General features: G+C 40.9%; 1 protein-coding gene across 1 annotated transcript in view; it reads left to right on the forward strand.

Moving 5' to 3' along the window:
* Positions 1–15,494, forward strand: part of dgki (diacylglycerol kinase, iota) — a gene marked incomplete at both ends in the record, with an annotated part of 55,778 nt that extends 40,284 nt beyond the window's left edge. The window contains 21 exons of the mRNA XM_079235836.1: positions 456–581; positions 1,730–1,808; positions 2,093–2,148; positions 2,727–2,789; positions 4,164–4,237; positions 4,740–4,851; positions 4,984–5,070; positions 5,479–5,591; positions 6,864–6,926; positions 8,824–8,924; positions 9,373–9,452; positions 9,707–9,751; positions 10,303–10,372; positions 11,198–11,238; positions 11,501–11,625; positions 12,196–12,221; positions 13,031–13,068; positions 13,328–13,448; positions 14,057–14,093; positions 14,382–14,481; positions 15,387–15,494. Coding sequence (XP_079091962.1) covers positions 456–581; positions 1,730–1,808; positions 2,093–2,148; positions 2,727–2,789; positions 4,164–4,237; positions 4,740–4,851; positions 4,984–5,070; positions 5,479–5,591; positions 6,864–6,926; positions 8,824–8,924; positions 9,373–9,452; positions 9,707–9,751; positions 10,303–10,372; positions 11,198–11,238; positions 11,501–11,625; positions 12,196–12,221; positions 13,031–13,068; positions 13,328–13,448; positions 14,057–14,093; positions 14,382–14,481; positions 15,387–15,494 — 1,665 coding nt within the window. The remainder of the gene's footprint in view (positions 1–455; positions 582–1,729; positions 1,809–2,092; positions 2,149–2,726; positions 2,790–4,163; positions 4,238–4,739; positions 4,852–4,983; positions 5,071–5,478; positions 5,592–6,863; positions 6,927–8,823; positions 8,925–9,372; positions 9,453–9,706; positions 9,752–10,302; positions 10,373–11,197; positions 11,239–11,500; positions 11,626–12,195; positions 12,222–13,030; positions 13,069–13,327; positions 13,449–14,056; positions 14,094–14,381; positions 14,482–15,386) is intronic.
* Positions 15,495–19,923: the final 4,429 nt, after the last annotated feature.

Below are 19,923 nucleotides of genomic sequence, written 5' to 3' on the forward strand. Positions count from 1 at the left end.
GTGTGTGTTATCTGTAAAATCCACTCATTTATGCATGAGGTCTGGTGTGAGTATCTGTGCTCCTCTCAATGACCACTTGTTGAGAGCCGCTCATCACCGGCTCTCTCTCTCTCTGTCTGTTGGACTCCCTCGCTCCTTCACTCCATTCATTCCTGCGCTGCGCTCTCGTTATCAAATAGATAACGGGAAGACAGATAAAGAGAGACAGACGGAATCATCCTTTACTTCCACGTCTCTCTGCTCTCCCTCTTTGTTTCATACATTCTTCCTCTTCGGTCTTCCATTGTTTTTCCTCAAAACCTTTTTAATGTATTAACATATTCTGTCATCATATGAAATCATCTGGATTGGAAACATTGCCTCAGCGCTGTAACTTTTGCGCGTACATGTTATTTATTGCAAACTATTATCTCTCTCTCTCTCTCTGTCTCTCTCTCTCTCTTTATTCTCTGAAGGGCTACACGGACGAGCCGGTGTCCAAGGTTCTGTGTCACGTGGAGGATGGTTCTGTGGTGCAGCTGGACCGGTGGAACCTCCTGGTGGAGAAAGGCGCCGCAGAGCCAGAGGAAGGAACACAGAAGGTCAGCTGTGTGTGTGTGTGTGTGTGTGTGTGTGTGTGTGTGTGTGTGTGTGTGTGTTTACTACAAGGTTAACCTTCTATTTGAGCCACTATGTGCATATTAGCATCTTTCAAGAGATAACGGGCCATTGCACACTGCATTACTGTCTATCACAGTCTATTTCCTGCTTATAACCAGCACATTGTTTCTTTCTGTACATTCCCTCCTTGCAATATTTAAAGGTTCTTGTTTTGTCCACAAAGTTAGAGCGAACGATGGCAGTGATCCACAAATACAATGCATCTAAAGTCTCACCCTGACAACCTTTACACATGAAACCAGAGCAGCAGGAAGTGAATAAGCAGTGACTTAGTCATGGTACGGCTGCAGGGTGTCATTCTGACTGGAGGAAACCCAACATATGACCTTTTCAAATGAAATTTTCCTTTCAAATTCCATAGAGATCCGACCGTTCAAACGTGATCGATAGAAATCTATGAAATGAGTGTGTCTGGTAAACTACTGAGAAATAAATGTGTCAACAGAACATGCAGAGTATCACGAGTGAATATGAATGTACTCTACAGTACACATACATGACTTAAAGGGATAGTTCACATGGTTTTAAGTTGGGTTGTCAGAAGATTGAGTTTTGGAGAAACAGACAGGAGTACCAGAGTACTGCTCTGCTGTGGACATATATTAGACACACAAAAATAAATATCTATACCAGTTAAAGTGCACTCTATACTTACAATATCATCACCAATTTACCTTGCCGTCAAACACAGAACCAAAGCCTTTTTATCCGTCTACGCCTTCTTCAAAGCCACTAGACTCCATTGACAAAAACAGTCATTTGTACCTTGCAGAACACGAGAGTCTTTGACGAGAGCGTAGATGATATCTTAAGTTGCTCTCTGACGGGAAAGTGTATTTTAAAGATAGCGTGCACTTAAACTGATATAGATTTTATTTCCGGTGTCCACAGCAGTACGTTGCTGCTTCCTCTGTCTCTTTTAACAAACTCCATCTTCTGTTAGTGAAACACTGACTCTGCATAAGTACCTCACACAACCCCACTTCAAAAACATGAGCCCTCTAAGTGACTAAAGTGTGTAATATTCATGCAAACATACTCTCTTAAATGCTCCGTCCTTTGTCCTCAGCTGCCTCTCAACGTGTTCAACAACTACTTCAGCCTGGGCTTCGACGCTCATGTCACCCTGGAGTTCCACGAATCCAGAGGTCGGTGAAATCTATTTTAATGCCGTTCTTTCCCTCACATTTCATCCTGTATTAAATCTATTTATATTCCATTAAGTCTCTCTCCTTCCCCCGCTAATGCATCGCACTCCACTGAAAAGATGAGCACAATGCAAATCAAATATTAAAAAGCACACATTAGGAGCGTTCACAAATGAGTCTGATTCTCCCGCAGTCTTATTCCAAGCCTCAATGCATGTGTTGCACTATGTTTAATGCATTCTCCTTCTCTGCCTCTCTCTCTCTCTCTGATTGTGTCTTTCCAGAGGCCAACCCAGAAAAGTTTAACAGTCGCTTCCGCAACAAGATGTTCTATGCAGGAGTGAGTGCGCCGCCTGACTTCTCCGTCTGCGTTAATAAGACGCGTGGAAAGAAACATGCTGCCTTCTTTGAGAAGGAAGGGAATTAGGGGAGAAGACGGGAGGAGAGGGAGAGATGGAGCGGATGGAAGACACGAATGTCAGGATGAAGGGAAAATAGAGAAAGTAATCAGTGCCAGAGAGAGGATGGGATGAATCAGGGTGTGTCTCTGAGTCGTAGAAGTACTTGTAGTCCAGTTGGAAGCCACCATGCAATGCCCGAGTTAATTGCAGTTTCCAGTCGTTTTATATATATATTTATAATGAATCTGCATCCCATGTGCCATAGTAAACATGATGTCATGATTTGCAATAATAATAATAATTAAGTCCTATAACTTATTTTCTTTAAACGTGCAGTGTTCTGTAAAGAATGAGGGATGTGAGCAATAAATGATGGGTGGGAGTCGGAGAGGAAGCGCGCATGAGTTATCTCTATTTAACGAGGGAAATGTAATGAACTGTAATTCTGTTTGACTTTTCTCTGTTTGTGCGTGTGTGTGTGTGTGTGTGTGTGTGTGTGGTTGTCGTGTCTTTCCAGGCTGCGTTCTCAGATTTCCTCCAGAGAAGCTCGAGGGATTTGTCCAAGCACGTCAGAGTGGTGGTGAGTGTGAACACACTCCATCTCTCTCTCTCTCTCTCTCTCTCTCTCTCTCGATCTGTATCGTTTTCCATGTCGACATGTCGAGGCAGCAGGTCGGCCGGGTGATTAAAAAGGCCGTCCTTCAACTCCTCTTTTAACATCCGCCATGCTGAAGTGTCCTTCAGCGGGACATTGAATCCTCCCTGACCTCTGAGCGGCTAACGACCACGCATTCAGGATTCTGCTCTTTGTTTTCTTGATTACTTGTCCACAAATTAACAAAGCTAAATTGAACATATTTAAATAGCTTTTTTTGGTTTATTATCAGTCCAGAACTCAAAGATGTTTCAATAAACCATCATAGACGTTTAACAAAACATAAAAAATATTCAATTTGGGCATTTTTGCTTAAATAAACAACAACTAGGGATTATTTTTCTGTAAATCGACTAATTAATTGGCTTATCATTTAATCAAGTATTACAATAGACATATGATTGCCTTAATTGGGATGTTATAGTTTATTATATTATGTTTTTCTTCCTCCTGAGGGCAGAATGACATGACATCTGTTTAAATGTTATGCGCTGACGTTCGCTAATTGAGTTAGCAAAGAAAATACTTTTTGATAATCTTAGGCTAATATTAAGGGCTGGCAATGTTCTATATTTACGAGGGAAATGTAATGAACTGTAATTCTGTTTGACTATATATACTTTATTTTTTTAAAGTAAGTTATTTCTTTAAAAGAATGCTTATTTTTTTTAAATCAAATGTATATTATTATTATTATTATTATTATTACCAGTACAACAGTAAGGCTCAATAATGTGTTTTTTAATAGTTTTTTTTAGACAACAACGGAGCTCTATGGCGGTATATCGAACGCAATACTAATCTACTAAACTGCTAAATACAAACATAGTTGGTTATGGTGTTTTCATGGGATTTGTCCACAATGACAGAAATAAAGAATATCACCAGACTTATAGCAGGCATTTCAGAACAGATTATATTTTGCTGAAGATATATTAATACACTTCGCTGACATCCTTGCTGAAGAATTCCTGCATTCAGACCACACATTATGCCTCAGGTCCATAATTATCCACACTCCTCTGACGCGACCTTTGACCTATAATGGATGACTTTGCTTCACATCACAACAGCTTGAAGAGCGAGAGCGTTCAAACTGAGAGTAGAAACTGAGAACCGAGAGAGAAGCTTGACGCCACACGTACAACTAAAACAAGCAAGTGAAGGATCTGAGAGTGAAAGTCCGTTGTTTTGTTGAGTAAAGTGTGAAGAGGTTCATGCCCGAGGGCTCGCATCCCCTTTAGTGAACAGCTGGTCGAAGCCACAGCTTCTAACTTTGACTGTCTCTGTCTCCCTCAGTGCGACGGCACCGATCTCACCCCGAAGATCCAGGAGCTGAAATTTCAGTGCATTGTGTTTCTAAACATTCCCAGGTAGGTGATTTTATACCGAGTCCATGAGAGTGTGTCGCGTTTGGCTCAAAGTTAAAAGTTGAAGACATGAAAGATACAAAAAATAGAAGAAAAAAGGCAAAATAATGAATTAAGTAAATCTTCAGAAGATAAAAATCAAATCCTTTATACATCAAGATGAAATAAAATGATATAATGTGATCTAATTATATGTATCATGTGATTATAATGACAACTCCACACTACATTATTTCGATAAGTGTAAAGAACATCTTTATTGGGATCATTTTCATGCCCAAAAGATTGACCTATTTATAATTTTTCAGTGTTTTGCTAAAAAGAAAAAGCTTTAAAAATGAAGAGACGACAGCTGTGGAGTGAATACAGGACGAATGAAATCCAATCAGCTTCATATGTGGAAAATAATATTTAGGTTGTTAAAACGCATCCATTACCGGGGTTAACCGCCCCTCGCTTTTGTGAACTTATGACGCATATTTAAATATTGTTCCCCCGTGTGCAGGTACTGTGCCGGCACCATGCCGTGGGGAAACACGGGCGACCACCGGGACTTTGAACCGCAGCGGCACGACGACGGCTGCATCGAGGTTATCGGCTTCACCGTGGCCTCACTGGTGAGATGAATGAATGAATGAATCAGTCCTGAATGAAGGGAGGATGACGGGGGATTGAAACAAACAATGCGGCAGGATTGAATGAAATCGTCATCCCTTTCTTTTGCTGTAAATCCCCCTTCTGTCCACCAGGCGGCGCTACAGGTCGGCGGTCACGGAGAGAGATTGCACCAGTGCAGAGAAGTCGTCCTCACTACCTTCAAGACTGTACCTGTTCAGGTGAGTGATGATACAGTTAAGATTTAAAAGGGTATATAAATGTGCACTGTCTGCAAAAAAAACTAATGATAATAAAAAATCCTTGTGTCTTTTGACTGCTTTCAAACTTTCACACAGCATGTTTGAAAGTCTTATTAAGTACACAACTCAACATAATATACAACATGATCATTTTTTAGACATTTCAATGCAGAAAAGTTACATTAAACCTTTTTTTAAATGATTTTTCTTTATCATGTTTTTACCTTTTTCTTTCGCTGTAAAAGCACGTTTATTTCCCTCAAACTGAGCTACAGGAAAAAGTATCGTATCATATATGAGTATCGTATTGGCGCTGATGGTAGCAATAACCAAACAATGAGTTGTGTGTGTGCATGTGTGTGTGTGTGTGTGTGTCTGTGCATGTAGGTGGACGGTGAGCCGTGTCGACTGGCTCCCTCTACCCTGCGCATCTCCCTCCGAAATCAGGCCAACATGGTCCAGAAGAGCAAGAGACGCACCTCTGTGCCCCTGCTCAACGAGTGAGTCACACACACACACACACACACACACACACACACACACACACACACACACACACACACACACACACACACACAGATAGAGGAACTAGGCCAGCAGTGTTGTAAAAGCCCGGGTTGCACTGAGTGAGTCATACAATCTGTTTAGTGGGAGCTGACATTCACTCCTCTCTGTGTCCCACATCTCCCGTCAGCGCGCCAAACCGCCAAATAAAAGGGCAGGGTGTGTGTGTGTGTGTGTGTGTGTGTGTGTGTGTGTGTGTGGTGTATGTTCAATTTAATCAAGACGAAAGCACCAGGGAGACACGCCGACATGTTATACCGTGTGGCGATGTCAGACGAGAAGGAGAATGAACGGAGACGTTTATTGATTTCCATCAGGGAGGAAGCAGGAGGCAGGAGGCAGGAGGCAGGAGGCGGGAGAAGGACTCTTGTTCCCTTTTTTGTTAATTAAAAGTAGGAATACCTCAGTAAAAAAAAAAAAATACTCCCATCGTGATTAGACCTGAAATCAAAATGTTACTTAAAAGGGGACCATGTGTAGGATTCAATGACACCTAGAATGAAGTCATACATCAACCCCTCCCTGTCTAAACACACGCTGGCCCTTTAAGAAGAGCACTTGTAGTAAATGTGTTGGACTCCAGCAGTGGTGGCTGTATAAACACAAAGCATCGCTTATATCTGCTTCTAACACTCCTCCATCCCCTGAAGCACTAATACTTCTCCATGTATATCTTTGTGTTTATATATATGTGGGTCTATTCTCAGCTACAGTAAATAACAAGTACTTTGTAGTTACTGCAGTATTGTCTTGATGTACTGCTGCTCTACTCTGTGCTATCAATGTGTCCACTTACCTCTGAGCTTTTCTTCGTCTGTCCCTCCTCTTCTTTTTGGTACCAACACATGTCTTTTAATCTTTGATTATTTATTATTTTCTTTTGTTTCCTTCCTCTCTTGTTCATTTCATTTCTCTCTCCCCTACTTTTGTCTCCTCCCCCCATTTATTTCCTTTTTTTCCTCCTCTTGTTTCATTGTCTCATCCCTTGTTTCCTTTTCCTCTCATCCTCTCCTCACCTCCTCGCTTCCTCTTCTCTCCTCACCTTCCTTTCTCCTTCTCTCCTCCTTCTCTCCCCTCTTCATCCTCTCCTCTCCACCATACGTTCCTCCTCTCACCTCTTCTTCATATCCTCACCTCCTCATGTTCCTCCTCTCTTCTCTGTGTGCGCGTGTGTGTGTGTGTGTGTGTGTGTGTGTGTGTGGCCGTAGTATTCAGAAGGTGTGTGCAGCTGATCTGCGCCGCCTCTCTGCTCCCCCCGACTCCTTCTCTGTGTAAGTACCTGAGCCCTCTGTCACTGAATGTAACTGTGTGTTTGTGTGTTTGTGTGTTTGTGAACGAGTGAGTTGTCGTCAACATTCGTCTGTTTGGGTTCAACCAATATTTCATTCCACTGAAAACCAGCCAGTGTTTTCCACTGATGTCAGAACTCACATGTTGCTTCATTACATTGACTGTCTGTCATCTATTTGGCCTTGTCTTGTTTTAACGCTTTGTCTTGTTTTAACACATTGTTTTTTGTCTTTTAGGGGAACTTTCATGACATAATTTGCTTGTTTATGTGATAAATAAACCTTTTGATTCCTTAAATTTGATGTTAGGGCTGCAGTATTCATATTTGCAATCATTTAAGTGTTCAAGTAGTTACAGTTAATCGTCTAGTCTATAAAATATCAAAATAATTACAAGACTTAGAGGATGTAATTGTTTTGTGTAAAATCTTCAAGATATTTCTTTTTAAACTAGTGATACAATCTTCACATTTTTCATTACTGGAACAACCGATGGATTATCAAAAATGTTGTAGGTTTTATTTAATGATACCGTGACTTAATTAACAATTTTTAATCTTTTAAGTTATATCTCTTTTCTCCCAACATTAAGTCAAATATAAAAAAAAATTCTACAAATTGCGCAACCGACATAGACCAACTTTGAAGGTGATAAATACTGCAGCATCGGCAAATTTGGGTACCTGTTGGCTTCAAAAACTCATACTGGTCGAACCCAAGTTGAGTCGTATCATAGAAACAGAGAGAGAGAGAGAGTGTGTGTGTGTGTGTGTGTGTGTGTGTGTGTGTGAGAGAGATAGTGTGTGTGTGAGAGAGATAGTGTGTGTGTGAGAGAGAGCTAGTGTGTGTGTGAGAGAGATAGTGTGTGTGTGAGAGAGCTCGTGTGTGTGTGAGAGAGCTCGTGTGTGTGTGAGAGAGCTCGTGTGTGTGTGAGAGAGAGATAGTGTGTGTGTGAGAGAGAGATAGTGTGTGTGTGAGAGAGAGATTGTGTGTGTGTGTGAGAGAGATAGTGTGTGTGTGAGAGAGAGATAGTGTGTGTGTGAGAGAGAGATAGTGTGTGTGTGAGAGAGAGATAGTGTGTGTGTGTGAGAGAGAGATAGTGTGTGTGTGTGAGATAGTGTGTGAGAGAGATAGAGTGTGTGAGAGAGAGAGATAGTGTGTGTGTGAGAGAGAGAGATAGTGTGTGTGTGTGAGAGAGAGATAGTGTGTGTGTGAGAGAGAGATAGTGTGTGTGTGAGAGAGAGATAGTGTGTGTGTGAGAGAGAGAATGGCCGCATGCTGAGTCTCCTCACTTGTAAATGTGCGTCTGCTGCTTGTCGTGACGTTTTTTCCCCGCTGTCGTCCTTTGACCTTTAACTTCACCTTGAGCTTATTATTCCTGCACCCCTCCTTGGCTCTCACTTGATGTCCACGCCCCGCCAAGAAAAGCTGTTTTCTTAATTCTGCTTCAGCTGTGACTGACAAGAACAAACGTGGCGTTAATGTCCTTTAATTTGACTCCGTTCTGTAGCTTTGCAGGTAAGATTTTCAGCCTCTGAGGCCGGTCGACGGGTAACACTGTGGCCGTGTTTCCTCACCGTGGTTTTGTTTTTCACCCACGTCAATATTCACAAACCTCGACTTAAAAACGTGCCGCCCCGCCCTCAAACACAGTGCCGGGTCGTGTTGCAGGAGCACAACAGAGGCAGTCAGACTTTAAAACCTGAGCTCCGTTAGAAAAACAGAATTTAAATGTAATTATCTTGCAAAAAAAAAGCTGCCAAATCTTGTTATTGATGTGCGTGTGTATGTGTGCATGTATGCATACGTGTGTGTCCTTATCATTGTTTGATTTGTGTGTGTGTGTATACATGCACTTGTGTGTGTTTTTTCTTTCTAGTCCTCACGCAGTTCCAGATCGTCTGCGTCTTCGAGTGAATCGGATCAGCCTCCACGAGTACGACCGCCTGCAGTACGACAAGGAGCGGCTACGAGACATCTGTAAGTGTGTGTGGAGGGGTGTGTGTGTTCACTTAAATAGAGATAATGAGGCTTAAGGAGGCTGTTGAAGTGGCCGTCCTCTGCAGCCCACTGCTCCTACATGCTCAGGATGAGGTTAAACACAGAGGTCAAATGTCACGTGAATAAAGTCTTTATAATAAAGTCTTGATAGTTTGAAGACTATCTGGTGAACATAGTGGAGCGTTTAGCAGCGGAGGAGCCTGATATTTCCCTCGGGGACCTGAATCTGAGCTAAAATAGTGAATATTGGACATAGATTCCTCAGGTGGACGCAAACAACGACAAATGAAAATAAATCAAAGATGAAATGTCTATGAATGCAGCCACAAAAACTAACTGCAGCTAATCCAGGTTTAACCTACTTGTTTCAATGCATAAAGGACTAAAGTGTGTTAAGTGTGTTAAGTGTGTGTTTTGTGCGTTCCAGCCATCCCGGTGGGCATCGTGGTGGTGAGGGGCGACTGTGACCTGGAGACATGCAGACTCTACATCGACCGACTACAAGAGGCAAGTTCTCTTTCATCTTCCTCCTTAATACGCATACATCATCTCAATTCTCTTCTGTTTCTTCCTCTTTATCATTATTTCATGATGCTTGCGGCTTTATTTATAGACGGATGAGCATCCATCACCGCTGGGAGTGCAGAGCTTTCTCTTTAGTCCCTCGTGGGAAGCTAACCGGGCTAACATCTGTGGACGTTTTTGGATGTAAATGCTTTGGCTGTTTGTTAACCTTGAAACCTGTCTGCTGTGCTTGCTAGGACTTACACCAGGCGCCATCTACTGGCCACAGAGTGCACTATCAGGTATACCACTTTTGGGTGTCTTTCTGCAGGAAAAAGTTGGGTTTTTAAGTCATTTCTTACATAATTGACATCTCTAAATACGCCCTTTTTCCAGTACTTAGAATATGTGTCATAACAATTATGCTACAGTTATGATATTTTTAAATATAACTTTAGAATAAGGAATTCACCTTAAAAAATGAGCTGAATACAACAAATGAAATGCAGGTTTTTACAGACTGACACCCTTGTTGAGTAAAGTCCTCCCCTACCACACTAAAAAAACATATAAACAGTAATATCATAAGGATATTCATTAGCTGTGGTGAGTCTCACACTAGTTTGAACTAATCTCTGCCTCATTGTCTCTGTCGTGCTACTGATTGTTTAATAATTAATACTCAATAATACCTTTTCTCTGTCTGGATTTCTCTCTTCTGCTTTCCCTCCCGTGTAAAGTGTTGCCTGCGTTTATCTTATTGTTCAGTAAAGTGATGGTGATGATGATGATGATGATGATGATGATGATGATGATGATGAAGATCACGAGTGTCTGGCCTCTTTGTCTTCAGGACGAGAGCCGAGGCGTCCCCCGGACCAGTTCAACCAGTAGACTCTCTCCCAACTGGAGCTTCTTGGACTGTGAGTGGCTGAGACACAGATGTTGATGTGACTCAGACAAATAGGAACAAACCTCTTTCTTTTTTATCGTTGCTGTCACTAATAATCAGAGAGCAGCAGGTAAAGTATGTGAGCCCACGTTCATATTCATATAAAAAATATATTTCACTGCTTTTAAATCGACTTCCTTCTTTGCTGTATGATAGTTTGATCGTTTCCCGTCCTTCGTTCACGTACTTTAACACTATATTAAGAAAAGAGCGTCACAAATAAAGTAATTATTATTGTGACATGTTAGAATTTTTAGATCCTTTGTGCTAAATCTGTACATTTTGTTATGCTGATAAATCCACCGTTACTATTTATAATCATTCCGCCTCAGTCAACGCTCTTTGTCAGCGGTAATTACAGGTGTGTTTCTGTATCGCACTTCCCAGAGAGTGTGTGTGTGTGTGTGTGTGTGTGTGTGTGTGTGTGTGTGTGTGTGTGTGTGTGTGTGTGTGTCGCCACACACTCCACGTTTGTAGCTTTCATCAGTGGACTGATGTGACGCCTCATCCATCGACAGATAGACATTTAATTAAATGAAAATCTGTAAAAAAGAAAATTAAAAAAAGACTTAAATTATGTATTTTATTTCATTGTTTTTGGTGTCTCAACTATTATAACAGCTTTGCAAAGCTCCTTTCTTATGTTTACACAAGTGCTTCAACAAAAGAGGTTGGAGTCAGTAATTATGTAAAAGTTTAACTTGATAAATGAGATGAACTAATACTCTGAGGGGAGATCAAATCAGTCGGCTCTAAAGAAAGTGACTTCCTGCTGACGCTTGTTTCTGCTCTGCAGCCACGTCAGCTGACCGCTTCTACCGCATCGACAAGGCTCAGGTGAGTGTGTGTGTGTGTGTGTGTGTGTGTGTGCACAGTAAGTTTTACTCATATTGAAAAGAAATTTAAAATAGAGTAAAATCTACTATTGCCTAAGCGTTAATAATTGCCTCAGTGAGTATTTTTGACTCTATTCCGTGTTCATATTTAACTCTACATGATGACAATTTACTGGAATTAGATTACATTTGTGTTTAAATGTGTGTGTGTGTGTGTGTGTGTGTGTGTGTGTGTGTGTGTGTGTGTGTGTGTGTGTGTGTAGGAGCACCTCCACTTCGTGACCGAGATCTGTCAGGACGAGGTGTTCATCCTGGACCACGAGGGCCCGACGGTGAACCAGGGGTCGTCCGCGGCGATGCCCGATCTGGTGGTGGAGCCGACCGCCGGGTACGTCAGCAGAGACGCGGCGGATACGACATTTTGTTTTGGGTTTTTAATACGGAAAGGATAAGTCGACCAAGAGAACTGTTATTTATTCTCTGGTTCCAGATTCTCAGATGTAAAGATTTGCAGTTTTTCTATCATTTAAGAGTCAACATTCAACATGGATTAATAGATAATTAATATATATATATACATACATACATATATATGAAAAAGAGCATTTTATCTCTGCATAGACCGTGTAGAAGGAATAAAAATGTGCAACAATTCTTTTTATTATCGATTTAATCTGATGATTATTTTCTCAATTAAATGTTTTGTCTATAAAATATCAGAAAGTATCCTTTTGAAAAATAATAATTATATTTTCGGTCAATCAATAAATTGATTATTCAGCGTGTCGTTGCAGCTCAGAATCTCATAACTGTCGATGACTTCTTATGTGAGAGGATGAACTTTCATCCATATTATTTTAGTTTATTTAGAGTAAACATTGAATTAAAAGATTGAAAAAGTTTTCTACATAAATTGTAAACTTCACAGTTTAATTCCTTCTGTAATTTTTATTTACAGTGTTTCCTTGACCCCTGACGAACAAGGTAGAACACACACACACACACACACACACACACACACACCTCTTTAACAGTGTATATAAACTGGTGTTTTTGAGCGTATCATAACTTTAGAAACTAAAATAATCTTGTAATAAGCTGTTATTTCGTCATATTATTTTTATACAAAAAACATGCTGGATTTCTTATATTTCTTTAGCTTCAAATCGAACGTTGCTGTTTTTGTTTGTCATCTAGACATAAAGAGTCAAAGGCCGCGGTTTCATCTGGAAGAACAGTTTTTCCTCTTGCTAGATGAAATCTTAACATCCCCCGCGGGCTTTGCAGATGTTTTTCAAAGCAGCTGTGAGTCTCTTAAGTCGGCACGGTGTGATGATGGTGACGTGGAAAAGTTGGAGGGTTTTCCTCTTGAATAATAACAATAAGTCATTGTGATTCCTGGGACTCTCCCGTTTGAACTCACCCCAACTAACCTTGTTGTTCCTCGTCATCCTCGCGTGGCATGTTCGTCCACTTTCAGTTTTGCCTGCAGAAAAATACAAAAAGGTGACTCAGCATTTTTGGTCACGCGTGCTGTGATATTCCGATGAAAATGTTCTGCTGAGAGGAGATTAGCTGGTGAAACTGAAAGCTCAAAAGAGGATAAAAGGATAAAAGAGCTACTTGGTTTTTGAAAACACCGTAAAAAGAAAATCCCTAAACTTTATTCACAGTTAGTCATCGTCCCTCCACACGGAAAAGAGGAAGACGGTCACAGAGGAACGTAGAACATCTAATGGAAGTCTGGTTCTGCAGCTTTAATCTCACTTTCTGTCTGTTTCGTGTGTCTCCAGCTCTGCTGACGGCTGCCAGTACCGGAGATCTGTCCATGGTAAAGTTAAATCACCGCCGCCTGCAGAGGAACGTGTAATTGAAACCAGTTGTTTAGTTTAATCTGTTCAGGTTCTCCCTTTTCTTCACCAGCTGATGAGAACATCAATAAAGCCGCTTCATTAAATCTGCAACTTTTAGGAGACAGATTTCTCTGCATGATGTTTTCTCTGCTTTACTGTAAACCAAACGATTTTAATAAAAAAAGATGTCAATCACAAATACAGATAATAAAACGCCGTCCTGCTCCTTCTCTCCAGCTGTCGGAGTGTGTGCGCCGAGGCGTCAGCTTGCTGGTGAGAGACTCCAGAGGCTGCTCGGCGCTGCACATAGCCGCCCAGAACGGACACGCGGAGCTGGTGGGCTTCATCCTGCAGCAGGGTGAGACTGCGCATGAGCTGCATGCAGGTAAACGTGTGTGTAGGGTGTTCTTAAAGGGCCGGCGCGTGGCTTTTTTCTGTCCACGATCCACTGTGGAATGATCCACGGGCCGCGCAGGGCATCTCTACTTGTGAGTAGTGAGGCACTACTTGCTTGTTTTACCCGCATTCGGCGGCTGTATGTTACATTTTAAGTAAAAAAAAAAAAAAAAAGCTTATTACTTTAGCCTCCTTTTCATGTTGCCCTTCAAACATCTTCAGCACAAACGAGAAGCCGATGAACTCTTCCAGGTGAACTCTGAGTAAAGTCTGACAAAATGTCCTCAAGTGATGTCACTCGGAATAAATCTGGTGGTGTAACGTTAGCCGCTACGAGCAAAGCAGCAGTGTCAACCTTGGAGGTGCATTGTGGGTAATGTTCGGCGGCAGGTTTCGACGAGGGAAAAGAATGTGTGTAACACTTTTTGTTGTGTTTGACGCTGTTAAACCGCTTTAAAGTACTAATTTAAGATAAATAAATGTGGGTTTTCTTCAATAATCATTGTTTCTTGTAAAAAATGTAATAAAATCTAAAACCTGATTATGTTTTTCTTGTTTTTTCATCTTCAGGCTCGAAGGTGCTTCTGGATTTGACCGACAGAGAGAAGTATGTTGACTACTTTTGTTTCTGTTTTTTAGGTGTGTATATATACTGTGTGTGTATGTATGTGTGTATATATATATATATATATATATATATATATATACTTGTTATCAGATTATTGTTGAAGCCACTTGCCTTAATAGCGTGATTAATCTTCTTTTTATCTGCTGTGTCTTCTTTTCTGTTTCACGTCAGCAATCTTTACCTGTAAATGACGACCGCGGTCGTTGTGACAATTTGCACGTTCTCAGAGCTTATCTGATCTGTGTGTGTGTGTGTGTGTGTGTGTAGAGGGGACACTGCCTTGCACAAAGCCGCCTCACAGAAGCAGCATGCCGTGTGTCGGTTGCTGGTGGAGGCCGGAGCGTCGCTCGAAAAGACCAACTGTCAGGTAAACACACACACACACACAGTTGCACACACACACTATAGACACAGTTCCCGTAAACGCTGCTGAGTCATACCAAGAGGACCAGCGTGACTTGTAAATAATCCCCAGAGGCTCCAGGGCGTGTCTGTCTGCAGGAGGATGTCCTGACCTGAGAGCGACTCATCATCGTCTCGCCCCGTTTGTTTGTTTGTTTGTTTGTTTGTTTGTTGGTTGGTTTGTTTGTTGGTTCTGGCTTCACCAGCTATCAAAACACCTCCCTTTACCACCCTGTGAAAACACGTCGAGAAATGTGAAGGCAGCTAACACACGAATGAGCAGAGCGTCTGTTTCATGTGAGAGGAGAAAGAGAGCAAAGTGCTTCGTGTCTTTAACGCGACGCGACGTTTGAAGCTGACCCGACTGAAATATCGCCGCGCTTGCGTCGTGACAATAAAGTTGTTTTATTTAATTGAAGGCGGATAAGGATTGAGGACGACAGCTGTCCTTTGAGGCACATTTGTGATTTTCAGCCCCAGGAACCAGCAGCTTCAATGAATTACACCGAGGGATGAGAGAAAGAGGGAGATGATGTTCACATTGTATTTTTGATGCGTCAAGTTTAGTGGCTGATGACCGAGATGAAGGCCAAAGGTCTCACAATAAAGTTGTTCTTCAGACTGCAAATGTGGCTGGAGACAAAAAAAACACATGACAGGAAATGAATCCGCAACAATTGTGAGTCATTTCCAAGCAAAACGACGAAAACATTCACTGATTCTGCTTCTGAAAAGTGAGGATTCGTCTGCGTTTCTTTGTTTTCTACATGGTAATTTGTTGTTGTTGTTGTTGTTGTTATTTGAATGCATAGTTGCAGCCCTGCGCTCCTCTCTCTTTTGTGCCGTAGTGACCGTGTGTGTGTCCACCAGGGGAAGACGCCAGCGGACCAAGCGGAGGGCGACTCGGAGCTCGCCACCTTCCTGAACGCCCAGCAGCACACATCCGCCACCCACGAAGACTTGGAGACGGCTGTCTGAGGCGCGCGCACACACACACACACACACACACACACACACACACACACATATACACACACACTCTCTCACAGCCACTCTGCCTCTCTGGACTCACAACACACTCGTAGTGGAGACGAGTCCGGGAGAGAAAAGTGTAAAAATGAAACCAGAGGAACTGCTTCAGCACTGCGGTGGAGATTTTACTGGTCAACTATTTATTTGTATTTATTTATTAATATTCTATTTATTGGTTGTGCTGATCGATGGAGGATGCAAGTGCACTTTGAGCAGCCGGCGTGAGCTCTCGTGCCGTTTAGGAGAGCCGAACTCGTGAAAACACGTTTTTGTTTTTTTGGTCACAATTCATATTTTAAGAAAAAAAGCGTTCATTCACTCTGTAAAGAAAATGTGTTGATGAGCATTTAGAAAAATATTTCTGTTGAAAACAATCAAAATGACCTAAATACTTAAGTTTTTATAAACCGTTTACCCCATAAAACCTGTGTGCCAAAGACATTACAAGGATGTAGTGTCGTATCTGCTCCCAGTCACGATGGTGTGTGTTCTCATTCATCTGCTTTCATACCAAATTATGTAACGTTGATGTTTTCATCGCTGTGTTTCATTCAGCGTCCACGCCGCTGGTTTAACGTCCACGTCGTTTAGCGGGCGGCTTTGATGACATCATGAAGCTTAAACTAGCCGTCTCACTTTAGTTTAAGTCCAGAAAGGAAGGAAGGAAATGTTTTATATTAACTTTTTAAAACCTGTTGCTTCACACTTGCTCATAAAAAAGACCAACAAAACAATTACGGGAAGTGGTCCAAGGTTTTATAACATTATAACAAAGTTAAATAAATATGTAATACATTATAAAAAAAATTATAAATCCTAAAGGTCACAAAATAATGAAAGAAAAATATGTTTCTGGCTCACAAAATATATTTTTTTTGTCACTTTTTTTATTTTCTTGTGAAATATTTGACACTTTCACCTTTTTCTGGCATCTAAAAACCCGTCAAACTCAACAATCTCTCTTCACTCCATCTGCTCCCAGTTTATATCGATGTTTTGAGGTGTCACACGTTTAAAAAAAAAAAAAGAAAAGTGTTGGGAACCGCTGCTTTATTTCACGTGTTGGAGGCAAATCAGGAAAAACACACTTCTCCCATTTGCCTTTAAAAGCATTTAGTTGCCATATATGGTTTTAAAACCCACTAAGGCCCAGTATGGAGGACCAGTATGGAGGACCAGTATGGAGGACCAGTATGGAGGCCCAGTGTGGAGGCCCAGTATGGAGGACCAGTATGGAGGCCCAGTATGGAGGACCAGTATGGAGGACCAGTATGGAGGACCAGTAAGGAGGCCCAGTAAGGAGGCCCAGTATGGAGGCCCAGTATGGAGGACCAGTATGGAGGACCAGTATGGAGGACCAGTAAGGAGGCCCAGTATGGAGGCCCAGTATGGAGGACCAGTAACCATAATGCAGCCAGTTGATCGAGGAGGAAAAGACCAGACTGTTTAAAAAAAGAGTCGTTTTAAAACATAACCTGTTCGTGTCCAGCTGACGTCACACAAACACACATTTTAACTTTCCAAGTGTGTACCTGGTACTCCTGACCCGACAAGGCGTTTCACATGCAGCTTGTGTGTGTGTGTGTGTGTGTGTGTGTGTGTGTGTGTGTGTGTGTGTGTGTGTGTGTGTGTGTGTGTGTGTGTGTGTGTGTGTGTCTGTGTGTGTGTGATATGATTCCTCATTCCATATCAAACCTGAAAAGAGAATCAGTACAGCTGCAACAGAAACACTCTTTTCTCTGTACAGCATGTACGTAACTACTGTGTGTGTGTGTGTGTGTGTGTGTGTGTGTGTGTGTGTGTGTCTGCAGCATCTATCCAAGAAGAAGATAACAATCTGAGCCATATTCAATGCAATATGAATAGATGACGTCTTCAGCGTATACTAGTCGTTTACATTACATTAATGTTTTGAACATAGTCGACCGTTCGGCACCGAGGAGTATTGAATGTGCTTTTTCTTCTTCTTCTTCTTCTTTTACTTCAGCGCCGGTTGTTTTCATGATTGTCCTGTTGTTTTATTTCTTATTTTATTTTGCGTGCATGTAAATGGTTTGAACTCTTGAAACAACCTGTGAGGTCTCTTTTGATATAACCTGTTACTTCGATATATAAAGTCGGAACCGCTTTCCCCGGAAGATATTTAAATACATTAAATGACATTTGAATCTTGAAAAGACTCGGTGGCCGTCGTAGAAGTCCTCACAACAACATGTTGAAACTCAGGCGTTATGAGTCATTGATGACCTTTTAGGATTTCTTAACCATTTTTTTCCCCCAGCTAGTGATTCACTGACGAGATTTCTTCCAGAACTTTCAGAAACATTTGGTGGCCTTCCTCGATGTGGCTGAAAGCTCCAGAAGATATTTAGTAAATGGACCTTTATGTATTTAACATTCATGCTCCTCTTTTTCAGTATTTAGAAGTAAAACTAATGTTGAAAACAGTTTAGTTTAGTCATTTAAAGGGGCAATCCACCGATTTTATACATAAAGGATAATTTACTTCCTTCTCAATCTGTGAAAACCAATGAAATAATAATGTTATTCGAACTTAAACAGTAAAACATGTAATACAAAAAAACTTTTAAATGTTTTCTTCACATGGCTTTAATTTACAAATGTTCTATTGTAATCAGATTATCATCTATTTGCAGGCAAACAACCCAAAATAAAATGTCTGGCAAACAAATAGTCATAGTCAAGTCAAACTTTGTTTTGTTTTTTTTAGAGCAGAAATTAATAAATCAAAATTGACACTTTCAAGAAAATTAAAGAGCAATTTTTTTCATTTTTCGTTGTCTTTGGTCAAAATTAAGATAAAATATAATTTTTTTTGGCGTCACGATGAGTAAATAAAATATTTAAAGTGTTAAATTCTCTACAAAAGTCAATCTGAGTAAATTGGCTCGACCAAATCCACATTTCAAGTCTCTCAGATACGATTTTTCCCGTCAAAGTATTTATTATTTTCCGGTGCAGAACCTCTGCGATGGCGCCGCTGTCTCCACGCCGAGAGCAGAAGGTCCATGAAGCCCTCGAGCTGAAGCTCATCACTCTTTCTCTTTCTCTTCCTCTGGAGCTCTGCATTAGTTCGTGTCATCGTTGGTTTCTGCATGGCATTCTCTTCCCTCCTTCCTTGGGATTATTTTCTGGTCACGGCATAAAAGATGGCATTATTGTTGTTTTATTATAGTTTTTAAATGATTTCTACCTGAGTTTCCTCTTAAGTTGGACATGTGGTTTTCTTTTGCTTTTTGTATTTCTTATTTTTCTGCTGCTGCTGATGATGATGATGATGATGATGGGATTACTTGAAGTTTGTTGTTTTTATTTTATTCATTTGTTAAAAGAAGATGTGACGCTGTAGTTTGGCCTCTGACATTATTTCCTGTTTGTTTGAGTTGTGGACAGTCGCCTAACTAACTGTGTTTCCTCTTCAGCCCAAAACTATAGTATATCAAAATTATCTCAAATATACATACATACATATATGTATATACATATAAATACATACATATACATATACTACAAGGTATTCGGGTCGACAGCTGAGAACCAAAACCAGGACGCTTATCTTTGGACCAAATTTCATGGCAATCCATCCAATAGTTCACTCAAAACAACACATTTCAGCCTCCTGGTGGCGCTAGAGGGAAAAGTCACATGACCCCCAGAGTCAGGAGGGTTCATCCTCTGGGGACCACGGACGTCTTTGCAAAGTTTCAGAGCAATTCATCAAATAGCTGTTCAGATCTTTTATTTTTTGCACGGCTAAAGTTATCTCAAATACAATAAGATATCAATCACTGTACATCTTTTTTTAATATTATATATTATTATTTATTATGGGTTATCACTGAGATTGTAAACGGCTTTTTACAGGAAGCGACACCACACACATCTAAAAATAAACTCAGAGCTCCTCTAACATCTTGACATTTTAGATTTTGGGTATTTTTCTCACTCTGGATTCATGTCATTACTTTGTGTTTGTTTTACTCACTCTTTAGCGCCAGGCGGGTGGAGTTAAGTTCCTCTGGACCGTTTTAGCTGCAGGGGAAGTTGAAACAGAAACCAATCAACTTCTGGACTTCATCAATGTTTAATGAAAACACTCACAGCTAAAAGAAAGAAGTTTAAACTGAAGCCGTGAATAAAAATGTCTAAATATCCACAATCTTATTTTTAAATATGTTATATCATGTTTTAGGTTTGCAAAATTGCCTTAAACATCTGAACCGATAACTAATCAAGTGCTTTCAGGCCACTGAGGTTTTTATTATTATGCATTATTCATGTCAGTTAATCATTAGCAGTGGTTGATACAGGGTGTGTTTACATGTCAAAAGTCAAACTCTGGACTTTACTGCCA

The sequence above is a fragment of the Taurulus bubalis genome (assembly GCF_910589615.1).
Source record: "Taurulus bubalis genome assembly, chromosome: 20".
NCBI lineage: Eukaryota > Metazoa > Chordata > Actinopteri > Perciformes > Cottidae > Taurulus > Taurulus bubalis.